Source organism: Elaeis guineensis, chromosome 3, assembly GCF_000442705.2.
Source record: "Elaeis guineensis isolate ETL-2024a chromosome 3, EG11, whole genome shotgun sequence".
Classification (NCBI taxonomy): Eukaryota; Viridiplantae; Streptophyta; class Magnoliopsida; order Arecales; family Arecaceae; genus Elaeis; species Elaeis guineensis.
In genome coordinates, this window is record NC_025995.2 from 107,182,138 (window position 1) to 107,206,483 (window position 24,346).

General features: G+C 38.0%; 1 protein-coding gene across 1 annotated transcript; it reads left to right on the top strand.

The window, feature by feature from the left end:
- The first annotated feature begins 8,901 nt into the window (after nt 1-8,901).
- Nucleotides 8,902-23,991, top strand: LOC105041117 (NADH dehydrogenase [ubiquinone] iron-sulfur protein 1, mitochondrial). Its single transcript, XM_010917933.4, has 5 exons — nt 8,902-9,385; nt 9,482-9,728; nt 14,162-14,456; nt 19,988-20,362; nt 22,874-23,991. Exons 1-5 carry the CDS (start codon nt 8,956-8,958, stop codon nt 23,771-23,773), a joined length of 2,247 nt encoding a protein of 748 aa, XP_010916235.1. The 5' UTR covers nt 8,902-8,955; the 3' UTR covers nt 23,774-23,991.
- The last annotated feature ends 355 nt before the right edge of the window (nt 23,992-24,346 follow it).

The following is a 24,346-nucleotide window of genomic DNA, read 5'->3' on the forward strand; positions in this document are numbered from 1 at the left end:
CGGGCGACGTGCGCAGGAGACGTGCGCGCGCAGAAAGTGGAGGCGTGCGCGCGCAAGTCAAAGGTGCGCGCGGTCGGCACGCACGCATGCTAGGCTGCGGTTGCTGGCAGTTTCTTGCAGTTTCGGGGCGTGGCTGACTGGGACTCGCAGTTGCTGGTGGTTGGGCGGTTCGGCCAACTACCCAGCAAAGTGGGCGCGCTACCAGGGAGTGGGCGCACACTGCCAGGAAAGTGGGCGAGTGGCCCACGACCAGAGATGATATATAGGCCTGTCGGCCAAGGCTGAGGGAGGCAGCCGAGAGAGGGAAAATCAGCCAAGGAAGGGTGTTTCCATAGGCTGTGAGAGGCAGTCGAGAGAGGAAAAATCAGCCAAGGAAGGGTGTTTCCATAGGCTGAGAGAGGCAGCCGAGAGATGGAAAATTAGCCAAGGAAGGGTGTTTCCATAGGCTGTGAGAGGCAGCCCAGAGAGGAAAAATCAGCCAAGGAAGGGTGTTTCCATAGGCTGAGAGAGGCAGCCTACTTGACTTTCGGAGAGGAGGTGTGTGTAGTGGCTGTGCCTCAATAATGGACACAACTGGTTGAGAACTATTTGGTAAATCCTGGATGGATTGTAGATTTTGAACTTTCTCAAGTTCAACAGACCTCCCACTGCCTCCTTCTTGGATAAACTCTTTCTCCAAAAAAATGGCATGCATACCAACAAATACTTTTTATTGAGTAGGATTATAGAAGTAGTATCCTATACTCTCCTTGAGATAACCTATAAATCTGTATTTTTCTGATCTAGTATCCAGCTTATGTCCATTAACATTTTTCATATAAGCTAGACAACTTCAAATCTTAAGATGCTTAAGATTAGATCTTTTCTCTTTCTAAATTTCATATGGAATGCTAGAAACAGACTTAGAAGGTATTTTATTTAAGATATATGTTATAGCCTCGAAGGTATATCTCCAAAAAGATATCGGAAGATCCGTGAAACACATCATGGACCGCACTATATCTAATAAGATGCGATTCCTCCTTTTCGCAATTTCATTTAATTATGGAGTATAAGGAGGTATCTATTGAGACAGTATTCTATTTTATTTTAAATAATCGAGAAACTCACTGGATAAGTATTCTCCTTCTCGATTCGATCGAAGAGTTTTAATACTTTTATCAGTTTGTTTTTCGATCATTCTTTGATACTCTTTAAATTTGTCAAAAGCTTCGGATTTGTATTTCATTAAATACACATATCCAAACCTAGACCTATCATCAGTACATGGGATGAAGTAAGAGTATCTATCTCTGACTTGAGTCGATATTGGACTACATACATCAGTATGTACAAGGTCCAAAATGTCACTCGTCCTATCTCTATGTCCAGTAAATGGAGTCTTGATCATTTTTTCTATGAGATAAGATTCACAAGTTTCATATGATTCATAATCATAAGAATCAAAAAAATTATCTTTGTATAACTTGTTAATCCTTGACTCATTTATATGGCCAAGTTGACAGTGCCAGAGATATGTGACATTCACATCTTCTCTCTTTCTTTTCTTCATATTATCAACATGAAGCACATTATCATTAAGTAAAAAAAATATAAGATCATTATTAATAAAAGTACTTTCATAATATTCATTAAAAAAATAAATAGAACAACCATTGTTCTTTGCAATTATTTCACAATCTTGTTCCAATAATAATGGTACAGAAATAATATTTCTAACAATATCAAGAATATAATAACAGATCTTTAGTTCTAAAATTTTATCCAAAGGTAACTTCAAAATCTTAATTCCTACGGTTTTGATCTGAATGGACTCTTCACTAGCGCCGAACAGCTCGAAGTCACCTTTATTCAGATCCCTTATTTTCTGTAGATCCTGTAACGATTTACAAAGGTGTGAACCACAGACGATATCCAAAATCTAAGAATATAAAAATGAAGTACTTAATGATAAATTAGTTTGTATCATATACAAACCTTTAGCAATGCTTGCCGATTTCACGGTTGCAAGATACTCCTTGCAATTTCTCTTCCAGTGGCCCTTCTTGCCGTAGTGATAACAAGTACCTTTGACAGAGATCTTCTTCACTTTCTTTTTGGAGATGCCAGTCTTAGGGTTCAATTTTTTCTTGAAACTCTTCTTTGCCTTCTTCTTGCTGATTTTATCAATATGAAGAACTTGAGCTTTTTCACCCTTGAAATGGCTCTCTACTATTTTCAGCATGTTCAGCAGTTCTGGCAAGCTGATGTTCAGTTTGTTCATGTGATAATTAATGACAAACTGAGAAAAAGAGTCAGGAAGAGACTGCAGGATCAAATTCTGGCTCAGTTCACCATCCATGATAAAATTCAGTTATCCAGACGAGTGATCAAATCAATCATCTTTAGGACATGCATTTGCACAGAAGAACCTTCAGTCATACGACACGGAATAATTGCTTTGATATCTTATATCGAGCAGTCTGACTTTATTCCCCATATAGCTCCTTAAGATTAAGGAGAATAGAGGAAACGTCCATATCCTCATGCTGCCTCTGGAGCTCGTTGCTTATTGAGGCAAGAATGATATATTTGACAGTCACACTGTCATCTTTTCACATCTTGTATGCGGCTTTATCCTCCTCGAAAGTATCTTTCTCAAGAGAATCTGGAGTAGGTGTATCCAGAATGTAGAAGACTTTCTCCTGAGTGAGAATAATTCTCAAATTTCTTAATCAGTCGACATAGTTAGGTCCAGTCAACTTGTTTGCATCTAGAATATCTCTAAGTGAAAGTGAGGATGCCATGTGGTAGTTAATTTATAATAACAAGAACATAATATAAGCAAACAACTCATGATGGCATGCACAACTAGACTAGGACTTTTATTTAATTATGTCTTCCACTATTTTATCAAACTTCATAGCCCTCAAGTATGAAAATCGAAAAATATTTTAATATTTTTTAATGGGGTTGAGATCTCTATTCTTCACAAATATCTTGTGGATAGCACAACAAGCATTTATGAGTTCAAGAGTAGATTACTCTTTACCAATTGTATCTTTATAATTCTCAACATCATTCACTCTGGCCTCTAGATCACATATAGTCTTGTGGATAGCACAACAAACTATAGTGTTCTAGTTAAGTTGATCCTTCAATCCTATATGGTCATACTTAAATAATGCTTCCTTGTGCATAGCGCAACAAAGCAACACCATTCAAATATGCCATAAGCATCAATATGCACTTGATCAACATCATATCAATTTCTATAGTAAGCCTTGTGGATAGCATAACAAGCTCACTAAGATCTTGACATACTCTATCGACCAAGTTTGAAGGAAGATCCTTGTAATGTCTACATCACTAATCAATCTAAATCCAAAAATCAACAAGATCAAATTGATCAGGTAAGTAGGTGGGAGGCTTTCTGTAGCTTTTTTAGACACCAACAGAGTTGGTCAGGTCAGCATACGGACCTAATTAGAAAATTACCTTTGATACTTTTCTCGATATCAATTAATCTTAAGAATTTAATTTTTGATTAATAAAATAAATCTTGATATTACAACTTAATCTAATTTTTTATGAGAAACTTTAAACTGGTCTCAGCACATCCTAACTATAACTACATAAAATGTACACTACAAATTATACAATTTGATATGCTTCTACTATTCTAAATAGTAATCATATGACATACTAAAATCATATAAGGATGCAATGGAAATCAAAATATATATCAAGCATATCGAAGAAAAATAGTAAACCCTAATCACATTAGGCATGCTTTGCACCCTTAATAATGCATCAATTTGAGCATCACACAATCATGATAATATAAATTTTAAAATTATCATAAATTAATAATTTAATAATTAAAATTATGTATCATGGCATATATAAAGTCAAAATAATTTTTGAGTTTAAAGAATTGATGCTCTAAATCAATGCAAAATTTTTTTGCAAGATATGCACAAGAAAGATTCTATGCACAACTATTGTACTTGTTTGATCGAATCAGATAAAGATGACTCTGATACCACTATTGAATTTTGGCCATGCAGTAAAAAATAATTTTTAAAAATTTTAAAATAAGCAAATCAATAGTCTTATCAAATAAAACTATCGAGCCAAACTCAAAATCATAAAATCACTTTGCCGATCACGATCAAAGCAAATTCAAGCATGCAAAGAGATATAAAATTATATTTTAACCAATATAAAAAAGTGACACATTGGTGTTCTCCACAAAACTCCAAGGTAGAAGTCCTCTAACGGTGATCCACATGAAAGTTGGCCAAAGTCCTTCCCAACTGGTGCGCTGTCGCAGCCTCGTCTTCTCAAGAATACTGCCGGCTTCGAACTTGCATCACGATCGCATCAAAGTCCAGCTACTTTCGATCTCATTACCAGAATGACACTAAAAAGACACCCTTCAGATGTCATACAATTTAGGATTTGATTTTTGACTCCAACATATGAAAAAACTAAATCCTAGGGCACTCAAGCAACACTTGCTGAAAATCTCACCACCCTAGTAGCAACTTTTACCACTCAAAATTCTCTCTTTTTTTTCTCAAATTTTTTTCAAATTTTTTTTTTAATGTTTATCACATCCCTCCTCTTAGTCTTAGCCAAAAATCACCACAAGAAACCATCTGGAACATCTCCTATAAATAGGGGACCAAGGGACGTCATATGAGACCATGGAGCACCAACCTTTGGCACTCCAATTTCCCACTTGCTAAATAAATTTACCAAGTAAATTTTTGATGATTCAGATATGTGGAGTAGAAGCACTATCAGTTTTCTATGTCTCATAAAAATTTGAATTAAATTTGGCATCAAATCATAAGAGAACTGATCAGAAATTTAAGGTAATGCATAATAGTTAAAAGCCTTCATTAAGAAGGACTCTCCACTTCTCACGCTAATTTAAGGTGGGCGGTATTTATTTTTTGCCGTGACTTCTAGTAGATGTGGAGGACTCCTTTTCTACTTGAAACTCTTTCAAGTTGGATAAGGATCCAATCCAAATTGACCCAATCGTATTAGGTCAAAGCCAACTGATCTAGGTTAGCTCAAACAATTTGATTTAAATCAATTTGGGAACTTGGGTTAATACAATATACTAGCATATCAAATTAACCCATAAAATTTATATTAAATTTTAATTAGATCAGATTAAGACTAAATCGTAAAGTGTGTAATCCATTGGATTCCAAATCTAGCCAGCAGTGATCAAGACTTTCGATGTAATCCTAATCCGATAAAATTAGGTCACCGAAAGAGTCCCAATCAACTTGGACTCTTCCAAATTAACTTCAGAATTATTCTTTTAATTCTGACGAGTCCACAAGTCAAGATTAACATCTAGCAATATGTTATGACTACCCGAAAGATTTGAAATTTTGATGAAAATTTATCAAAATATCTTTCAGTGGTAAATTTTTGTGTAATTCAATCTTTCAGTCAAACAACATTCCAAATGAGCTGTGGGCATGAAAATATGTCAAACTCAATCACTTATCATTATGTATCTCGATCAGATAGTGATGATTCAGTTGATGATACATTAGAAATTCTTTTCTAATTATCATCCTGCTTTGGTCAAAGACTTTATGAATCATCGTCCTATGAGATCACATAGGATGTTCGCTCCTCTTATTAGGAGTGACTGATCCCTTATTGATCACTCACAACCTCCATGCACACTTATCATATCAAGAATACCCTACATAAGGATCCAATAACCAAATTAGATAGTGAACCAAAATATGGATCCAAGTACATAAGGTACCATGGTGACCTCAGGTCTAAGGATTACTTACATAATTTTCACTAGAGAAACATCAGTTGATATGTAAATAAGACTCCATATGATATTTTTTCGTAGGTCAATTCAGTGAACTCATTCTCTAATGAGTATCCATATCCTTATATTAGTGTCACCACACAAGTGGTTGTGAGATCAACCACTCTTATTTCTGAGCATACATAGGACATGCCAATCTTATCGGTATCATTGATCTCCGACTCAATGTATCAATGACTAGGAATATTTTAGATCAGGACTATCGAAGAATTAGGTCTCACTAGCGTGATCTCATCACGATCCTAAAACTATTATCTAGACCTATGGGGTTCATTATAATCTTAAAATTAATAAGATGTAGCATATAATGAATCAAAAATATTTATTTTATTAATAATAAAATATCAATTTATATGAGTTGAAAGATAAATTACAAAAATATCCTATCGCATCCCATATGCGATTGGCTTGTAAGGCATTATTCTTTCCATAAATATACTAGAGAATTTTGATTTTAATATTAAAATTTATGGCTATAGTGCTTCCCAAGCTTGAAAATAGGGTAACAATTTCCCTTCTTTCATATTGGCCATTTTCTCCATTGTAACTCTATTTTGTCTACACAAACTGTGAATATACATAAACTTTACCTTGATGGAAAAATAGTGGATAAAGATGGTTCTTCCTTTCTTTATTATTTTTTGTTACTTAAGTATCAGATCAAAAATAAATATAGATATACATGACCACTCAAGATGAGTATGATCATATAATCTCGAGGCACTACATCTAATCAATACAGGGAGCTATATAAGGAATGCATTGTATGTCAAATGTATCTATGGTACTTAGTTTACAATGTTTAGCAATACAGAAACATTTGCGCATGGTTTAGACTAATATCTCTATAGAAATGGAAGTAAAATTTGAGTTGTTCAATGAGCCTTTGATGAACTTTTGAAAGCAAGGGATGGAAAGCTCATAGGAATGTTTTGATTTTTGATAATGATTAAATTGTGGACCTTTTAGCTTTTAACTCCTAACTTATGCATCAACGAGGATTTAGAGAATGATAGTTTATCCGGTGATACAATAGAAGAGAATGTGATAAAGTATAAAGTGTCCTCTATTTAACTAGAAATAAGTGTTATCAGATATCAAATTTATGTCTAGAATTATTATGCTTGATTGCTTATATTTGCTTTGTATATTTAGCTTTGGTTTAAAAAAGCCAAAAAATTGCCTTGCATTGTGATGTCTGTACATTGAACGTGTCTTTGGAAAAAAGGCTTAATAAAGGTTCCATATGCAAAGGACTGTCAACTCCATAGTTGAAAGGGCTGCTCAAAACTTACCAAGGCATTTAAGATGGTTTAAATAGGAGTTAAATGAATCAGGTAGGTTTATGCCTTCTCGACAAAATAAGACGGAGAAGAAGCAGCCACCAAGAAAACATTTATACACCCAATGCCAAACTCCGCCATGATATACCCTTTGATCATGAATGGAGAGATCAAGGAGTATTCAATTAAAGATCTCATGTGGTCAAGCTTCTTAGGGCCTCTCGTAGATAGAGACAGACACACATATGAATTTCATTTATATCCTAACTTGTAAAGGAATGTATTGCTGTACCTCACTCGAACCCGGTACGAATTCGAGAAACTTTCACTGTCTCAAACATCACGTGAATCGCGTGTAAGGCATGTTAAATAGGAAAACCATACCGATCTCTTATGCAGCTATGCATGACTAACAAAAGAAATTAGCCTTGCTGTTTATCACATGCTGTTGCTAAGGACGCTTCAAGTACCCATGGGCAAGCACAAAGCATGGTAGATATTATCAGACACAAGCTTACATTTTCACTTTCTAATTCAATCTAACTCGATCTAAATGAGACTACTGGCTCAATTCTAATTCCACATTAGCTATGTTTGCAGGGCATTACTAAATAACATTTTTGGAGAGTATCTATTGATAGAATCTATATTTTTAAATATGTTTTAGTACTGGCTCAGGTTAAACCATGGACATATTTATAGATCTAAATAATTAGAATAAAACAGACTTGAGTTAAGCATGAAATTAAAAATTAATTAGTGTTGAATACAGCTTAATTCGAGCTTGAAACAATTGCAACTCAATTAAGATTATCAATCTAATTAATTAAACTTATTTTTGCTTAAATTGAAATCAGAATGATGATAAATAATTCAAGCCGATGAGCTCAAGCTGAAAATTAATTTTGATCCGAGCTTGCTTGAAAAAGATCAATTTGATATCTCCCCTTTGAACACCATATAGTTTACTGACGGTTCTCTAGCTTCTTTTATATATATATAAAATCAATGCACAACTTTTACCGAGCTCCATTTGTTATATAGATGTTGATATTAATCTATTATACATATGTATATATTTATATATGTGCATATATATGTATGTATTTATATACATATATATGTATTTATATATATATATTTATGTGTGTATGTGTGTGTATATATATATGTATATATGTATGTGTAGGTTGTGGCATTAATGGTGTTAGCATTGTAGTGGGCTATCATTTAAATGCATTGCTTAATATGCAGTGGACATCAGTATGTATGTTAGAATTAATGTGATAGATTATCACTAAAATTTATTATTTATTATATAATAAAAATTTAATTATTTAATTTTTTTATTAATTATAATTTATTATAATGTCATATTATAGTTTAAAAAGAGTTAGATAAAAGAGAAAAAAATTACGGGGTTGATTTTAATGACTAGAGTTTTTATATGGAAGCTTAATTTATGCAGAATTTGCCATTTCCCAGGGGAACATAGGTAGATACAGTATTACCAATCAGAGTTTCTGCAAGTTAAATTTTATCAATTAATGCATAACAAATTTTGGTTATTAAAATTTTTAATTTATTATAATTTATTGTATCATTATATTGTATTTCAAAAATAATTAAAAAAATAATTCGTATCCGGCGCACAAGTAACATCAATTCTCCACAGGCCCACATGACTAACTTATGCTGCGGGTAAGCACACCGGCGGAGGACCCGACCTAGAGTCGTTCGACATCCACACCGTCTTTACCCTTTGCCGCGGAGGGAGATCGCAGGGTACACCGACTGTGTGAGAGCAGAGAGATGGGGTTCGTTCTCCGAGCTCTCCGGCGCTCCAAACCCTTGCTTCAATCTCACATCTCTCGCTCCAAGCTTCCCTCTCCCCCAAACTCTACCCCCTTCCGATGGATCTCCTCCACCACGGATCTCCAGAAGCCTGAGTCCTCCGCCGCCGCCGCGGCGGAGGAGCTGCCGGTGCCACGGACACCTGTCGGCGGAGCTCGGATCCACTTTCCCAACCCCGACGATGCCATCGAGGTCTTCGTGGATGGGTACCCGGTCAAGATCCCCAAGGGCATGACAGTCCTCCAGGCCTGCGAGGTCGCCGGCGTCGACATTCCCCGCTTCTGCTACCACAGTCGTCTGTCGATTGCCGGCAACTGCCGCATGTGCCTCGTCGAGGTCGAAAAGTCCCCCAAGCCGGTCGCCTCTTGCGCTATGCCGGCCCTTCCAGGTCTAAAAAGATCTCATTTTTCTTGGCCATTCAATCTAAATCTTTCTTCCTAGTCGAAGCAATTGAATTTTTTATTTTTCGATTTTTGGACGGCAGGGATGAAGATCAAGACGAACACGCCGGTGGCCAAGAAGGCGAGGGAAGGGGTGATGGAGTTCCTACTGATGAACCATCCGCTGGATTGCCCGATCTGTGATCAGGGAGGGGAATGCGACCTTCAGGACCAGTCAATGGCCTTTGGGTCTGACCGTGGTCGGTTCACGGAGATGAAGAGGTCGGTTGTTGATAAGAACTTGGGCCCTTTGGTAAAGACGGTGATGACTCGATGCATCCAGTGCACAAGGTAATACATTTTCTCAATATTCCTTGACTACCAGCAGGCTTCACCGCACCCAAATGATAACAATGACTACTTTTTTTTACATATTTATCATAGCAATCATATTAGTCTAGCATATGCATTTAGTACTTGCTCTTATGCAGAGTGTATAAAGCTTCCTGCTGCTTATGAACAGTTACATTTGAATACCAAATTATTATTGGAAAAAGACAATGGTGGAGGAAGCCCTTATTAAACATGATGTAATTTTGCAACAAGCATCTAGTTCATTCAGCATTTTCCTTGCTTTGTGCTGTTGGTCTGGTATTTGAGTTTTGGCATCTTATATATAACCTTCGTTTGTTACCATCAGGATTTAGGGATGCCTCTGAATTGAGAGGACCTAAACTTTCCCACAGATTATTATGGTCTTATAACCTTCAATGCATGATTTCCATCAATACTAGTTTGATGTTAGTCCAAAGCCCCAAAGCACTGATTTTCTTAAAGTCATGGAAACAATTTTAAAATCCATAAATTGATTTTGTTTTGGTAATTATACCTATATATGTAACTAATTTATATGAGTTATGACTTATGACTGATGCTTGGTTCTTGACCTTGAACATTCAGCATGTTTCAAGGTTCATGTTGAGCACTCAAGCTCAAACTCTGAACTTAGCCCAGGGTCATAACAAGCGTGCTTAGGTGAGCTGTTCCAGTAGAACCCTTAATCTTTAGATATGATATGATGCAAAATAAGCATGATTATCGGATTGCTCTTCTATTTACTGGTGCTCGCTTAATATTTGTAAGGTGATTTTTATGTAATTTTAATTTTTTATGGGCAATGCCAACATGTTTCATGATCTGCTCAATTTATTTAAAATATGTGGTCCTTGAAATATGATTGTGCACAAAAGTTACATGCCACTGCTGAAAGATGCAGAACCAGGCCTAAAACATGCTAGATAAACCTTTTATTCTATTAGGTATAGCCTATTTTTTTAATTGTTTCTTGTATTTGTACACGTTCTGAACACTTAAGCACGATTCTCAACCTATCTTAGAAGATCTAGCATATGCTTTACACATTTGATAGAAATCCGAGCAACAAACTAACAAAAGCTAGCATATGCTGTATAAAATGAAGAAAAACAATTATAGCATGAGTAGAATAGGTTGAAGGGATTTATAGGGAGGAAAGGAAGATGGGAAAATGTATATTTTGATCCTTTCTATTTGTTTGGCTGAAAAATTCATGGCCAGAAAGGTTTGATTGGCAGATTGGGGCTCCTTGATGTAGCATGATGGAGATGTGGAGCCTCCACACTGTGTTGTTTATGATCGGTGGCATTGCTCAAGCAGGATCAAGAAGAGGGGGATGGATGGTGGTTGAGAGGTGAGGTTGGAGGAGAGATTGAAGTGTGGCAGCCTAGCCGAGTTTGGAAGTTGCACATGTTGGGCAGAGATCTAGGTGGATTGGGTTAGATTGAAGTTGATGTCGAGATAGAGTTTGGGTTAGAATATGATTACATTGGTCGGAATTGAGGGTGGATGAAATCGGGTTGGTAGGAGAATGGGAAATTAGAGATGGGAAGGGAAAGGTGGATGGACATATTGGTAAATGGGTAGAGGTAAGGTTTAAGATATTCCAATAGTACATGGTGTTGGTTTCGTTTGAAACTGCTATTGAACTATGATTGAAATGCTAGCCCATAATTCACATCTAAAAGTAGTTTAGTCTAGGTCATCGGGTGTTGGACACTGATGGGAACTGAAATAGTGATACTCTATGGTGTCACTTGGCATCACTTTCATTTTTTCTATTTTCAAAAATAGAAAATAAAAAAAAAATTATTTTTCTAATTTTAAAATATGATTATGTTTGATATAGTTACTTATCTTGAAAAACAACCATAGTGATAAAGTCGATAATGATGGTGGTAGCAGTGGAGGCAATAGAGGTGGAGATTGCAAGATGGCGGTAGTGGCATGGCAAAAACAAAATTAGTGGTGGAGGTCATGATGGTGATGATGGTGGGGCATCAATAATGTGGCAGAGGTGATGATGGTGATGGCCATGGTGTAGAGGAGATAGCAATGATAGTGATGGTTGTGGCATTGACAGAATGGTGATGTGGTGGTAGTGATGCTAGTGATATAGCGGTAACAACAATGGCAGCAATAATGTGATGGTGACGACGACGATGATGATAGCGATGGTCTGGCAATAGGGCTGGAAGTGGGCTCGGACCGGCTTCGTGTCGGGCTTCGGGCATGGTTCGAAATCATTCAGGCGGGGCTTGGGCCAAAAAATAGGGCCCGTTTTGCTTTCGAGCCGGGCTTGGACAGACCCGGGCCCGAGCCCGAAACTCAGCCCAAATTCGGCCCGGGTCCCCATGCTATCCACTAACTCACGGCTTTCTCATTCCGCGATCCAAAAGCTGCAGAAGGAGAAATCCCCTCGGAAACTCTAGACTTCTTCCTCCCCTTGCGATCTCCATGTCGTCCTCCTCCGACACTGATGATCGGATCCCCTTCAGCTGGCGATCGGAATGGTCCGATGTCAGGCCTGTCCCCTAGGATGATGGGCCGCACTTGATCTTCCCCATCACCTACCACGATGACTTTCGGGAGACCATGGACTACTTCTGCGCCGTCTACATCGCCAACGAGTGGAGTCGTCGTGCTCTTGACCTTACCACTGAGGCCATCAAGATGAATCCCGGGAAGAGGAAGAGTGGTGAGGGCGGAGTGGATGGACTGCATCGTCGGGAGGAGGGATTGGATTAGGGTGGAGTCATTGCTGGAGAGGACCTCATTTCCGACGGTGATGGCGGCGATGCGGGTGCGAGGGAGGTGGGGATGGAGGTTGGTTTTGACCCAAGAGAGGGCGGCGACGGGGTCACGGACCTTGGGGATGAGGTGGTCGGGGAGGCCCACCACGAACTCCACGCTGGTGTTGGCGAACGCGCGGAGAATGCAAGGGTCGATGTTGTAGAGCTTCACCCGGCCCACACCTAGGGAGCAGAGGAGGGGAATAACCGCCTCCGGCCACGGGAGGTTGTCCGCTACCTAGTCGTAGTTAATGCCAATGGCCGCTGACGAGGAACTGGAGGCGGAGGATGGAGTGATCACTTGGAGGAGTAGGAGGAAAGGGATCAGGAAATGAGCGGATTCGGGCTTGGACGCGGGCCGGTCCTGGGTTTGGGCTCGGGCTTGTATTTTTCCAAAAAAATCGGACCTTAGCCCGGCCCAAAGCCCGAAAAATTATTTTGGGCCGGGCTCGGGTAGGGGTAGGACCCGGTCCGGCCCGACCCAGTTCTAGCTCTATGTGGCAATGGCAGCAATGATGACAGTGATGGTATGGCTATGGCGGCAACAACTGTGAGCATGACAATGGTCGTAGCAGTGTTGGTAGTAGTAATGGCAGTGGTGGGTTGGTGATATAAAAATGAGTTTCTTGTTTTTGAGAATATTGAAAGCATGGATTTTTTTTCTTTTTTTAATAAATATGAAAATAACTTTTAAAAAATAAAAATAACAGAACCAAATATCTTTTTTACTAGTTTCCATAATTTTATTTTTAAAAATAGAAAACAAGAAATAAAAATGAAGCCAAACAGCCTTATATATGTATATTTTTTTATCATGCCCAATGCACGCAATATGGACCAACTTTGATACATATGCTATATCATGCCAAGAACCTTGTGTTATGGTATATATTATGCAAATATGGTACTCATGGGAAGTTATTTTGATCAGGTTTAAGATCTGCTTCACATGCTGCTAGTAGATATTTACATTTTGAAATGAAAAATAAATAACTATTAGGTTTACTGTTGTTAACAGTCTTAGTGCAGTCCACAAGACGTACATTTCCAAGAGGCTTTAAAAAGTCGCTTGATTTCCTGGATGTATGAAAGAGAGGGAATTTGCTAATGGTTATATTTTGTGAAATAAATTAGCTGTGTCTACCTCATCTGATATTTCCTTCAAGGAAGTTTTATAACTCCTGATTATGAATTCTTGATTTTCTTTTTCATGTGCTAGTCAGTGTGATTTTTGAAGATTTAGCTGCACTAAATGTCCATGTACCTAGTTTTTATGATTGTAGTTCAACAATTTATTGTTCCATGCATGAGCAGTAAGGTGGTTGTTTTTTTTTTTAAGAATTTTATCGTGGTGTCTAATGGATGCACAGATATTCAACTTTTTTCCTTCTTCCACTTTGTATATCTTTCTGACTGAAATATGTTTAGTCATAAAGTGTACCCTGGGCTATTTGTTTTGATTTGTCAAGGATATTTTTACTATTTTAAACACCAAGATGTGTTAATTGTGAAGGGTTTGCTTTTTGTCGTTATTTCTGTTTCGAAACTCAGATGTGATAGTGATTTTTTTTTTTTGATATAAAGAAATATATACAAAAGTTTCGTTACCTGTGGCAGGTGTGTAAGATTTGCTACCGAGATAGCCGGTGTTCAGGACCTTGGCATGCTAGGTCGTGGTAGTGGAGAGGAAATTGGGACATATGTAGAGAAACTTATGACAAGTGAACTCTCTGGAAATGTGATAGACATATGTCCAGTGGGAGCTCTCACTTCTAAACCCTTTGCTTTCAAAGCTAGAAACTGGGAGTTAAAGGGTACAGAGAGTATTGATGTCACTGATGCAGTTGGATCAAACATAAGAATTGATAGTAGAGGTCCTGAAGTCATGCGCATCGTTCCACGTCTGAATGAGGTTTTTTCCCCTCCTTTGCCATCATTTTAATGCAATAGATGTTTTCTTGTCACGAATTGATATATTAGTTATTCACTTATTTGTATAATTATGTACATGATCCAAAGCTTCTCTTTCCTTTGGTTCAATTTTCAAGTTGTAAAATTTTGCTGGCATCCAGAGAAATGGCTGCAGTGCAAGTCTTTTTGATGACTGCACATGTTTCTAGAAATTCTAATAGAATAAGTATTAATTAGCTGAAGTGCTTTCTAAAAAGATAAATTCAGGTGCATATGAGTTCCTTAAACAATCAGAAAGCCATCCAATAAAAATATAATGTTTACTGAAATGATTATTTGGTTCTTGGAATTTAACTATGTATGCATGTTTTTTTAAAGTGAATGCACGGTTTATTTACTAGAACATTCAGCATTTCCCTTCTAGGCTTCAACTTGTAAGATCATAAAAACCTAAGTTTTATGCTTTGCGTTGCATTTCTTTACATCCATGTTCTCTTATACCTTTGTTTCTGCAGCTTGCATGAAATTTACGGTTGCATTGTATTTTGGCACATGGTTAATTGGTATGTAGTATGAAAGCATAATATGTGGGGCGATTTGGCCTCTGAAAGAGTGTATGTCTTAGTTGAGCTTCAATGCATGTGATTTATTATTGTTGCGATGTGACATTTCGACACCTCTTAAGGTTCATGACATCATGATTTTAGCTGAAAATCATTGTTCCCCACTAAACAAATTTTACAGCCTTTTGAGGTTGAGTCCACATATTTATGCACTACTGATGTTGTTAGCATTGTCCTATCCTGCCACCACCTAGTGGCTGTAGCCCCTCAAACTAGTTTCCATCATCTGGCACTGAGTCTTGTTGACACAACAGTCATAGAACTCCTCGAGTGACATCACCACAATCACCATCTTCAAGCTGTTTTAAAAATATCTCTATTCTGGGAGTCCAATAAAAGATGTGGCTCACTTTGATCTCAACATCGGTTTACTGCCAGACAAGATTTGTCCCAATAACATCTTTGGTTAGTGCTGAGGCTTGAATTTTAGGGCAGATCCATGTGACCGATAGAGCCTGTGCCAAGCTAGCCATGTCTTGATTAGCATATATCTACATACATTTAGATTGATAACTTAAAGAACTATGAAGTGTTAAACTAGCAGTGTCAACAAGTTTAGCTGAGCAAAGCTTTGCCCAACTAGATTTTGAGTTGAAGCCCTATTGCATTTTGCATCAACTCTTGAAGATTTTCCTTGATTCAAGTTGAACTTGGTTCTTTGGATCATGATTCGCCGTACCGGACCGAACCGCCCGATACGGGGCGTACCGAGCCGGACCGGTCCCTTACCGGTCCGGTTCGGGCCTTTTTTTTGGAACACAACTCCGAACCGCACCGAACCGCCCGGTTCGGTGCAGTTCGGGCCCATATCTCCCGGAACTGGGCGGTATGGCTCGGTTCTGGACCGGTTTGGGGTGAACCGAACTGTACCGCCCAAGGGAAGGGGGGAGGGGGAAGGTGGGGGCCTTTTCACGTGATTGGGGGGAAAGAGGGGGGAGAGAAATGGGCGTGGCCCACTTCACATGGGGGGAGGGCCTGGTGTTTTAATAAGCACCAGGCCTTCGGTGTTCTTTGAGAGTTCTCAGAGAACACCCATAGCCGTGGGCAACTTAATCGTTGAGACCTCCAAAAAAATTAGAAAAGAAGGCAAAATTTCGTGAAATTGGAGGAGTGATTTGAGAAGAGGCTGATTTTTGGTCGGAGGTAAGATAATCTGTTATTTTGTTAGTAAATATTTTTTTTTGTTTTTGTTGTTAGAAATAGGATAAAAATGAGATAAAATAAAAATAGAAGAAAATCATGTCAAAATCTTATGATTTTGGTATGATTTAATTATATGTAATAGATCTTTGGAAGATCTTATGATTTATTTTTTTAATTATTTAAATTAAAAAATTTAATTATAAAATAAAAAATATATAAAAATAGTGTTATATTTTAGTTAATTTAAAAATATTATTTGAAGCATATAACATATTTATTTTGAATTTATAAGTTTTAAAATAATTATTAAAATTATTTTAAAATTATATATAATTATTTTAATTATCATTAAACTATCGTGTTTTGTTATACTTGCATATATTTTAATTATATATATACTGCGGACGATCTTACACGTGGAGTAGGGTCCATGGATGTATCTGGATCATCCCGCATTATGGATTCTATTATCCACAGCCACCTTATGATCCATATGCATATGGTGCATCCGAGGCATCATCTTCTAGTTGTTACTATCCTATGCAGTCTGGAGCATCTTACGGATCAGATTTTGCTACTGGCATATTTGGATGGACTTCTCCACAACCGTACCATTATCTCGAGGATACTTCTCAGAGTCAGAATTTTAGCGAGAGGTCTGAGATGTCTTACAATACAGAGAGGATGCTTTATGGGATGATGAATACTCGAGAGTACGGTGTAGCTTGGCTAGAGGATTGGACTGATATCCCTTCAGACAATGTTGATGATCCAGACATCTACGAGCGTCACAGACACTCGACAAGAAATTAAATGCAGAGTACATCTTAAGGTTCGTATATCAGTTATTGCACTTTGTACTTAAATATTTAGATACATTGTAATGCGTATTTTATATATTTTTTCTTTAGTTTTAAGATGATATAGTTGAAATATAATGTAAATAAATATATGTTTGAAATTTTGGATCAAGAGTCTTTGTACCGCAACCTAACTCCAAATTGAACCCAAATATGTCAATAATATGCAATATAATGCCATATTGAAGTTGTATTTATTAATTATTAACTTAAAAAATCTAAAAAAAAATTTGAAAATCGAAAAAAATATTATGTACCGGTACCGGACCGGTACGTCTAGGCATACCGTGTGTCGGTACGGTACGGTACCGGTACCATACCATACCGGTCCGGCGCCGGCACGCCGTTCGGTACCGGTACAGCGAACCTTGCTTTGGATTCTATTGGGTTCAGGCTGGGTGCAGCAGCGTACATCTAAGATTTAACGTACTTGGTCCCAATTCTGGATGAAATGTCCTGAAGCCAGTGAGCTAGTATCATCATTTCCCAGGCCTTCCACCACCAATTCAGGGTCTCCTGTGGAGCTTACCTTTTAGCTGAGAAGGATTGATAACAGTGTTTACCAAGAGTACTTGTCAACTTGATATCAATCCTGTAAGAATGGTTCCAATTTCGTGGCCAAGGCAACTTTGGATGCAAGTGGACCTTAAGTTACCAGAAGTCAAAAGAGTGTGGTAAACTAGTAATGGATTTAGGTGTGGGTATAGGGAAGCGGATCTCTTAAAAAAAATAATCACAATGCGTAAACACTTAGGAAACAGGTCTGGAGATGAGTTTCCCAAGTGGGTGTGACATCTTAAGTTGAAGTCTCTGGCTACTAAAAGCAGGCTTGTCCTAAAACTAGAAAACCAATTGGTTAGAGACTTGCATTATTGGAAGAGCTTGCTTATGCAATTTGTGAGACCCTCTAAATTTTCCTAAAGTTGGGGAATTCTTAGGTGAAGAGGGTTCTTGAAACATTAGCGTAGAGCCAGCTTGAGACATTAGTGTCCTCCATAATGTGATGTCATTGGATATAATCAATTTTATATTAGTTTTTAGGCATATGAAAAGTCTAACACCTGCTTGGATGGTTGGGCCTAAAATCCTATGGGATTCGTGGCCCAAAATCTGTATTTTTGATGGTTGGGCCACGAATCCCATAGGATTGTGGGCGCAATCATCTAGACAGGCTCTAAGTTGTTACAAAGCAAATACTAGGTTTTCAACTCACTGGGTATTCGTCTATCATATCTAGATAAATACAAATTCATGTGAGCCTATATTTAGCCTAGTCCATAAGCTTGATTCAGGCAATTTTTAACCAAGCCTGATTTAAGCTTGTTTTCAGGTTATGAGCCCAACATCTGAGCTCAGTCTGAGCTCACAATAAGCCAAGCTAACTTGATTCTTTGATGCCCATATAGTTGATGGACCACATAAAATAATCCCGGCAGAGAACTCAGAAGCAGCCTTTTTGGTAGTTAGACCAACAAATTTAACTTTTTAAGTCAAATACTTTTTGTTCGCTACCTTTATTTCTTTCAGCATCCTATTACTTTCCACTGGGAAGCTTGGCTGACTAATAAACTCAAGATAGATATGTTTTTCTTCATTTTTGCAACTTAACACAAGCTTACTATGCAAGTTTCAGATTTTGATTGCTAGTTGAGAATACTGCCTGCCTCCTGCAAAAGTTGCCAACTGGTTCTGCATTAACATGGTGAAAATATTTTATGTGCCTTCACAGTGTGCAAGCAGAACAGAGTATTTTCATTCTCCACCCCCAAAAAACATAAAACACCCTCCTCTTTATTGCACAATTAACCACTTTGGCAAGAAGAAATGGCTTTCCTCACTTATGTAGGAGAGATGTTTATATTGACCTTCATTGCAAAATGTGATGTCAAGAAATACTGGAAGTCCTTTCTCCTTTTAATGAAATCGAGTACGTAAACATATGAAAGCTGTGCAGGAATCAGGAAACATTTTGAGCTTGGTCCATGTCAAACTCAGCATTAGTGGTATATGATGATCCAATTGGATAAACCCTTATTTGTATGGAAGAGGTGTGTTAGGAGACATGAGTGTGCATATCTGTGCAAAATGTTCTGTTTTCAGTGATTGGGTGGACAGTGAAGACTAACCTGGCTTTGCTCAAGTGCCAGATGAGTATGGAAAGGTCTTGCAGGAAGTTGGCATTGGCATGAGGCCATCATCTGGTCATTATTCATGTATGCAGTTTGGCATTTTTGTGCTGTACTGAACTGGACTGGTCGGTTACTAGCATGGCTCAGTCCATCAGAAACACAGAGAGAGGCGGGGGGGGGGGGGGGGGGGGGGGGTGCTCTCATCTTTTTGGCCTAGGTTGCCCCAGTTTTGTTTCAAAATAGGGGAGGGGGACCCCTTTTCTTTTTCCTTTTTTTTTTTTTGGAAATTTCCGAATTCTCTCCCTCTTTGACTCTCCCTGTGTTAGTATGCCTCGGAACGGCATAGTATGGATCCATATCGTGCCAAACCAGTCATTGGTCAGTGCACTCTTTGGTACCGGTTCAGCGAACCCTACAACTTTGTCTATATGCAAGACACTATTCTCTTAAATAAGGTTTTGATTTTGAAGCAGTTTATTTTATTTGTTATTGAGAAAAGCTTTTTTGGGGAAACTCTGCCATTAGTTATTTAAAAGACATTCACAAACAACCCCCTTCCCCTCTTCCACATTCCTATGTGTTGCATGTGAAATTATTATGACTTCCTGTTCTCAAAGCTTATAATTTACCTAGTGTAGGTAGCACAGTTTGTCCCAAATGGTGGAACTCTTAAACTAGACAGTCTTAATGTTATTATTATCAGGTTTCTTTGTTATACTTATCTGGAAAAAATATCTGCCAAGGTTGTTTTATCAGTGAACCATATTGGTTTTGCAGGATATTAATGAGGAATGGATATCTGACAAAACACGATTTTGCTATGATGGCCTCAAGAGGCAAAGATTAAATGACCCTATGATTCGTGGTCCTGATGGACGATTTAAGTCAGTTACTTGGCGTGATGCCCTTGCTGTGGTCGCTGAGGTTGCACATCAAGTTAAACCCGAGGAAATTGTTGGGATTGCCGGTCAGCTTTCTGATGCTGAATCAATGATGGCTCTGAAAGATTTCTTGAACAAAATGGGTTCGAATAATGTATTATGCGAAGGGAATGGCTTAAGTCCTCAAGCAGACTTGCGCCCTGGTTATCTTCTGAACACAAATATTGCTGGTCTTGAAAAGGCAGATTGTTTCCTTTTGGTTGGTACCCAGGTATTGCACATTTGACTAAAGCTCTCTCTCTCTCTCTCTCTCTCTCTCTCTCTCTCTCTGTGTGTGTGTTGTATCTTTCTGAATATTGTTTACTGGTTGCCATTATGTGTTAAATGCCCTACTCTACCAAACTTTTTCTTTGCATGAAAGAATAAATTTTCAAGATGTGTTTTGGGCTAAATGGACCCTTGACCATATATTAGAAGTCCTCTGCAGAAAATGAAATGGGGCCTCGATCCACATTATAGAGTTCCTTTTCTCTGCAGAAAAAAGAGAAAAGAAGTTATTAGAATATTTTGAATTTATAATTGTTTATGGGATGCCTTTGTGTCCCTTTCAACTGCTCTTGCCTTCTAGGAGCATATGCAATGACTATTGTAGTGCTTTATGTTAATAACTTAAAAAAAACGTAATAGTTAATATAGCTTGTATGTATAAAGAGGGATCTTGTTCAAGACTATTTATGCTTATCCTACTTTAATCAAAGCCAAAAACAATTTAGATAATGCTAAACCTCTGGACCATATGTGAAAAAAATTCAGAGATTTGCTTTTTGATTTCAACATGTTCTTTTTGTGTAGCACGTGTATTTCAAAAAATGTGCTAATAGAAACTACAACTTAATTGGAAGCAGCTCACTGCTATGTGAACTTTTAGCTGTCAAAGATTTACAAAATGAAAATGCTGTGTCTAACAAATTGATAATTCATATTTTTAGTAGTAGTTTATTAACTATTAAGAATTGAATCATGGTTATTGTGACCTAAGTAAAAAATATATGGGAAGACTAGAGCATGTGGTGATAATCTGGCCCTTCAGCCAGTTCTATCTGATTTTACAATCCATTTTTGTGCTTAGTTGTGTAGAGCTAAAGATATAGCCTTATGCAATATCTTCACATGAGTATGTATAGTTAAAATTACTGATTCTAACAATGGTGTCACCACATAATTGTTTTCCAGAAATATACTGCTGAAAAATCAAAATTCTGGCATCGTACTTTGTTGTATTTATCATATAGAGAAGACTTGTTGCTTATGAGGGTGAGCATTAGTGCGGTGGTAAGGTTGGCTCAATTGAGACCCTGGTGTCGTGGGTCTAAAATATGCAAACAGCCTCTAGATGTGCGGAGGGGGGGGGTGTGGGGGTGGGGTGAATACATCAGAGTAAATCATTGCTTATTCTGTAAGTAAAGGAGGCAAGCAAATTTTGTGTTACAACAAAACAATACTTAGGAAAACCAGCTCACAGTTGAAGTGATAAAAACAAGTTTTCATATTGCAGTATAAACATTGATTAGTTAGTTACGACGCAATAGATATTCTGGAAGCACCACCTATCATATTTCTTTCCACATTTTATGTACAAACATCATAGATCTTGAAACTTTATTCAGCTTAAGAAACAAATATGCCCTCAATAATGAGCCTGTAGATGTACAACTAACATGAATTATGCAAGAATGGAGGACTTCCCCCTTAGCAATCATCCATTTAACATAGTTGGGTCACAATATGGCACATCAAATCTCCCTGAGAATAAATACAGAACCTGATAGGTAAAATTGTTATTGGCTTGGGTTCTATTTCTGATCAACAAATAGGACTCTGAAACTAACTTTGATCGAAACCTTGGACTAATCTGGGCTACTATCAATTTTTTTTTCATTTACGATCAATTTTAACCTTGGGTTTTTATTGGGGGAAAAAATGAAAGGAAGAATGACTAGAATTCACATAATAACAGCTTCATGATCTATAAAGAGTTAATCCCATGATTCATGGAAAAAAAGGTGAAGTGCAATCATGCCGTATATTACATGCTTTAAAGAAATTCGAAGAGTTAAAAGGTGATATTTGTTGGTCAAGGCTGCATCCTGCAAACAGAATTCCATATCAGAACATCTACATTTACATTTTATCCTTTTGCGCTTGAATTAAGAGGCATAGGTTTGCAAGAAAGGTGTGCTAGATACGTCAGTCAACTGTTTACCAAATATGTTCACTTTGTATTAGTTGCCCCGAATATATTTGCTATCTGTGCCCTCTTTTTGTACAGATATCTAATTCATATATGTGATCCATAGCTGCTTTTTGTACATTGCTGTTGTTCATGAAATCTATTTTTTATTATCTTTCTATATTACCTTTTCAGTCAGTGTCTATGTTTATAAACTACCAACAAGTAATCTAGGACCTCCAATGCGATCATTTGGAAATACCATCCAAGCCTATAATAGCCTGTTAGTATTGACTTAGAATCTTATGCCATGCATGATTTATCATGCTGGAATGTCTATTTTATGTTGTTTCTACTTTTCTTTCTGTTGTTCTTCAACACTGAACTCTGTACCATGATGCCAATGGCTTTCATATTATGTTGTGATTATCACCCTATTCTGTAACACAATCAGACAAATGCAATAATTTTCATGAAAAAAATTGACTTATCAGCAACAATTTTAATTTTTGCTGATCCTGTATTTTTTTTTTGTTTTTTTATAAATGGCAGCCAAGAGTAGAAGCCCCCATGGTAAATGCTAGAATACGGAAGATGGTTCGAGCAACTCAAGCAAAGGTGGCATACATTGGTCCCCAATCAGATTTGAACTACGACCACCAGCATCTGGGTACAGGTCCCGAAACCCTTCTTGAGATTGCTGAGGGCCGTCATCCTTTCTGCTCCACTCTCCTGTCTTCAAAGAACCCTGCCATTATTGTGGGGGCTGGATTGTTCGAACGAGAGGACAAAGATGCCATATTTTCTGCTGTTGAAACCATAGCAAAGCTTGGTAAAGTCGTGAGACCTGACTGGAATGGCCTCAGTGTCCTACTCCTCAATGCTGCTCAAGCCGCTGCGCTTGACCTTGGCCTTCTATCGAATCCCACTGACAGCATCCAGTCTGCAAAGTTCCTCTATCTGATGGGAGCTGATGACGTGAGCTTAGAAAAGCTTCCAGATGATGCATTTGTAGTTTATCAGGGACACCATGGTGACAAAAGTGTTTATCGAGCCAATGTCATTTTCCCTTCTGTGGCTTTCAGCGAGAAGGAAGGCACATATGAGAACACTGAAGGTTGCTCCCAGTGGACGGCCCCAGCAGTCCCCATGGTTGGTGATGCAAGGGATGATTGGAAGATCATTCGAGCACTCTCAGAGGTGGTTGGGGTCCGGCTTGCTTATGACAACGTCGATGCTGTAAGGGCCCGCTTAAGGATGGTGGCCCCCAATCTACTGCATGTGGATGAGAGGGAGCAATCAACAGTTTCTGCAGCACTGAAGCCGGAGTTCCACCAACAGTTGAGCTTCGCTCGATTTGGCACTGCAGTGGAGAACTTCTACATGACGGATTCAATCACCCGTGCTTCAAAGATTATGGCACAGTGCAGTTCAATGCTGTCGAAAAAGTGATGTTTTTGGAGTCACTACTATTATAGATGTGCTTATGTTTCCAGACATCAGATGTTACTTCAATTTATGTTATTGAATTCTTATAAGTCCGTTCTTTCAGCTGCCTTATTCATTGGTTCGTATAAAAGGCAGCCAAACTAAACTAATTTTTTTGCTTATTTTGCAATGTAAGAAAGCCAGAGCCTCTTAATAAGCGGAAGGCTATTTTTGAGGCATAATCCTCAGCAGTCAGAACCTGTGATTTCTTGTTTTATTTTCTTCTTGGCTGATCTTTCATAAACATAGAAGAATTATACCTCTTTTCTTTGTATGAATCTATTTCCATTTTTGAAGATTTGCAGATTTTGTTCAAGGGACCTGTTGTTGTTGAACTAAATTACATGTATTATGTAAATTAGCAGTTAACTCGCTTTCGACACAGTCCTTTCTCATCTGAAATCTTCCTCTGTTTGCCTGTCTGTTCATATTGAGGAGCTGAAAAAGTAATATAATTAATTGACAGCCAGAATTGAGTGCTGGTTTAACTCTTAACCTTGCGACCTTGGATAAGCTAGAGTCCGCTATTCTTGGAAG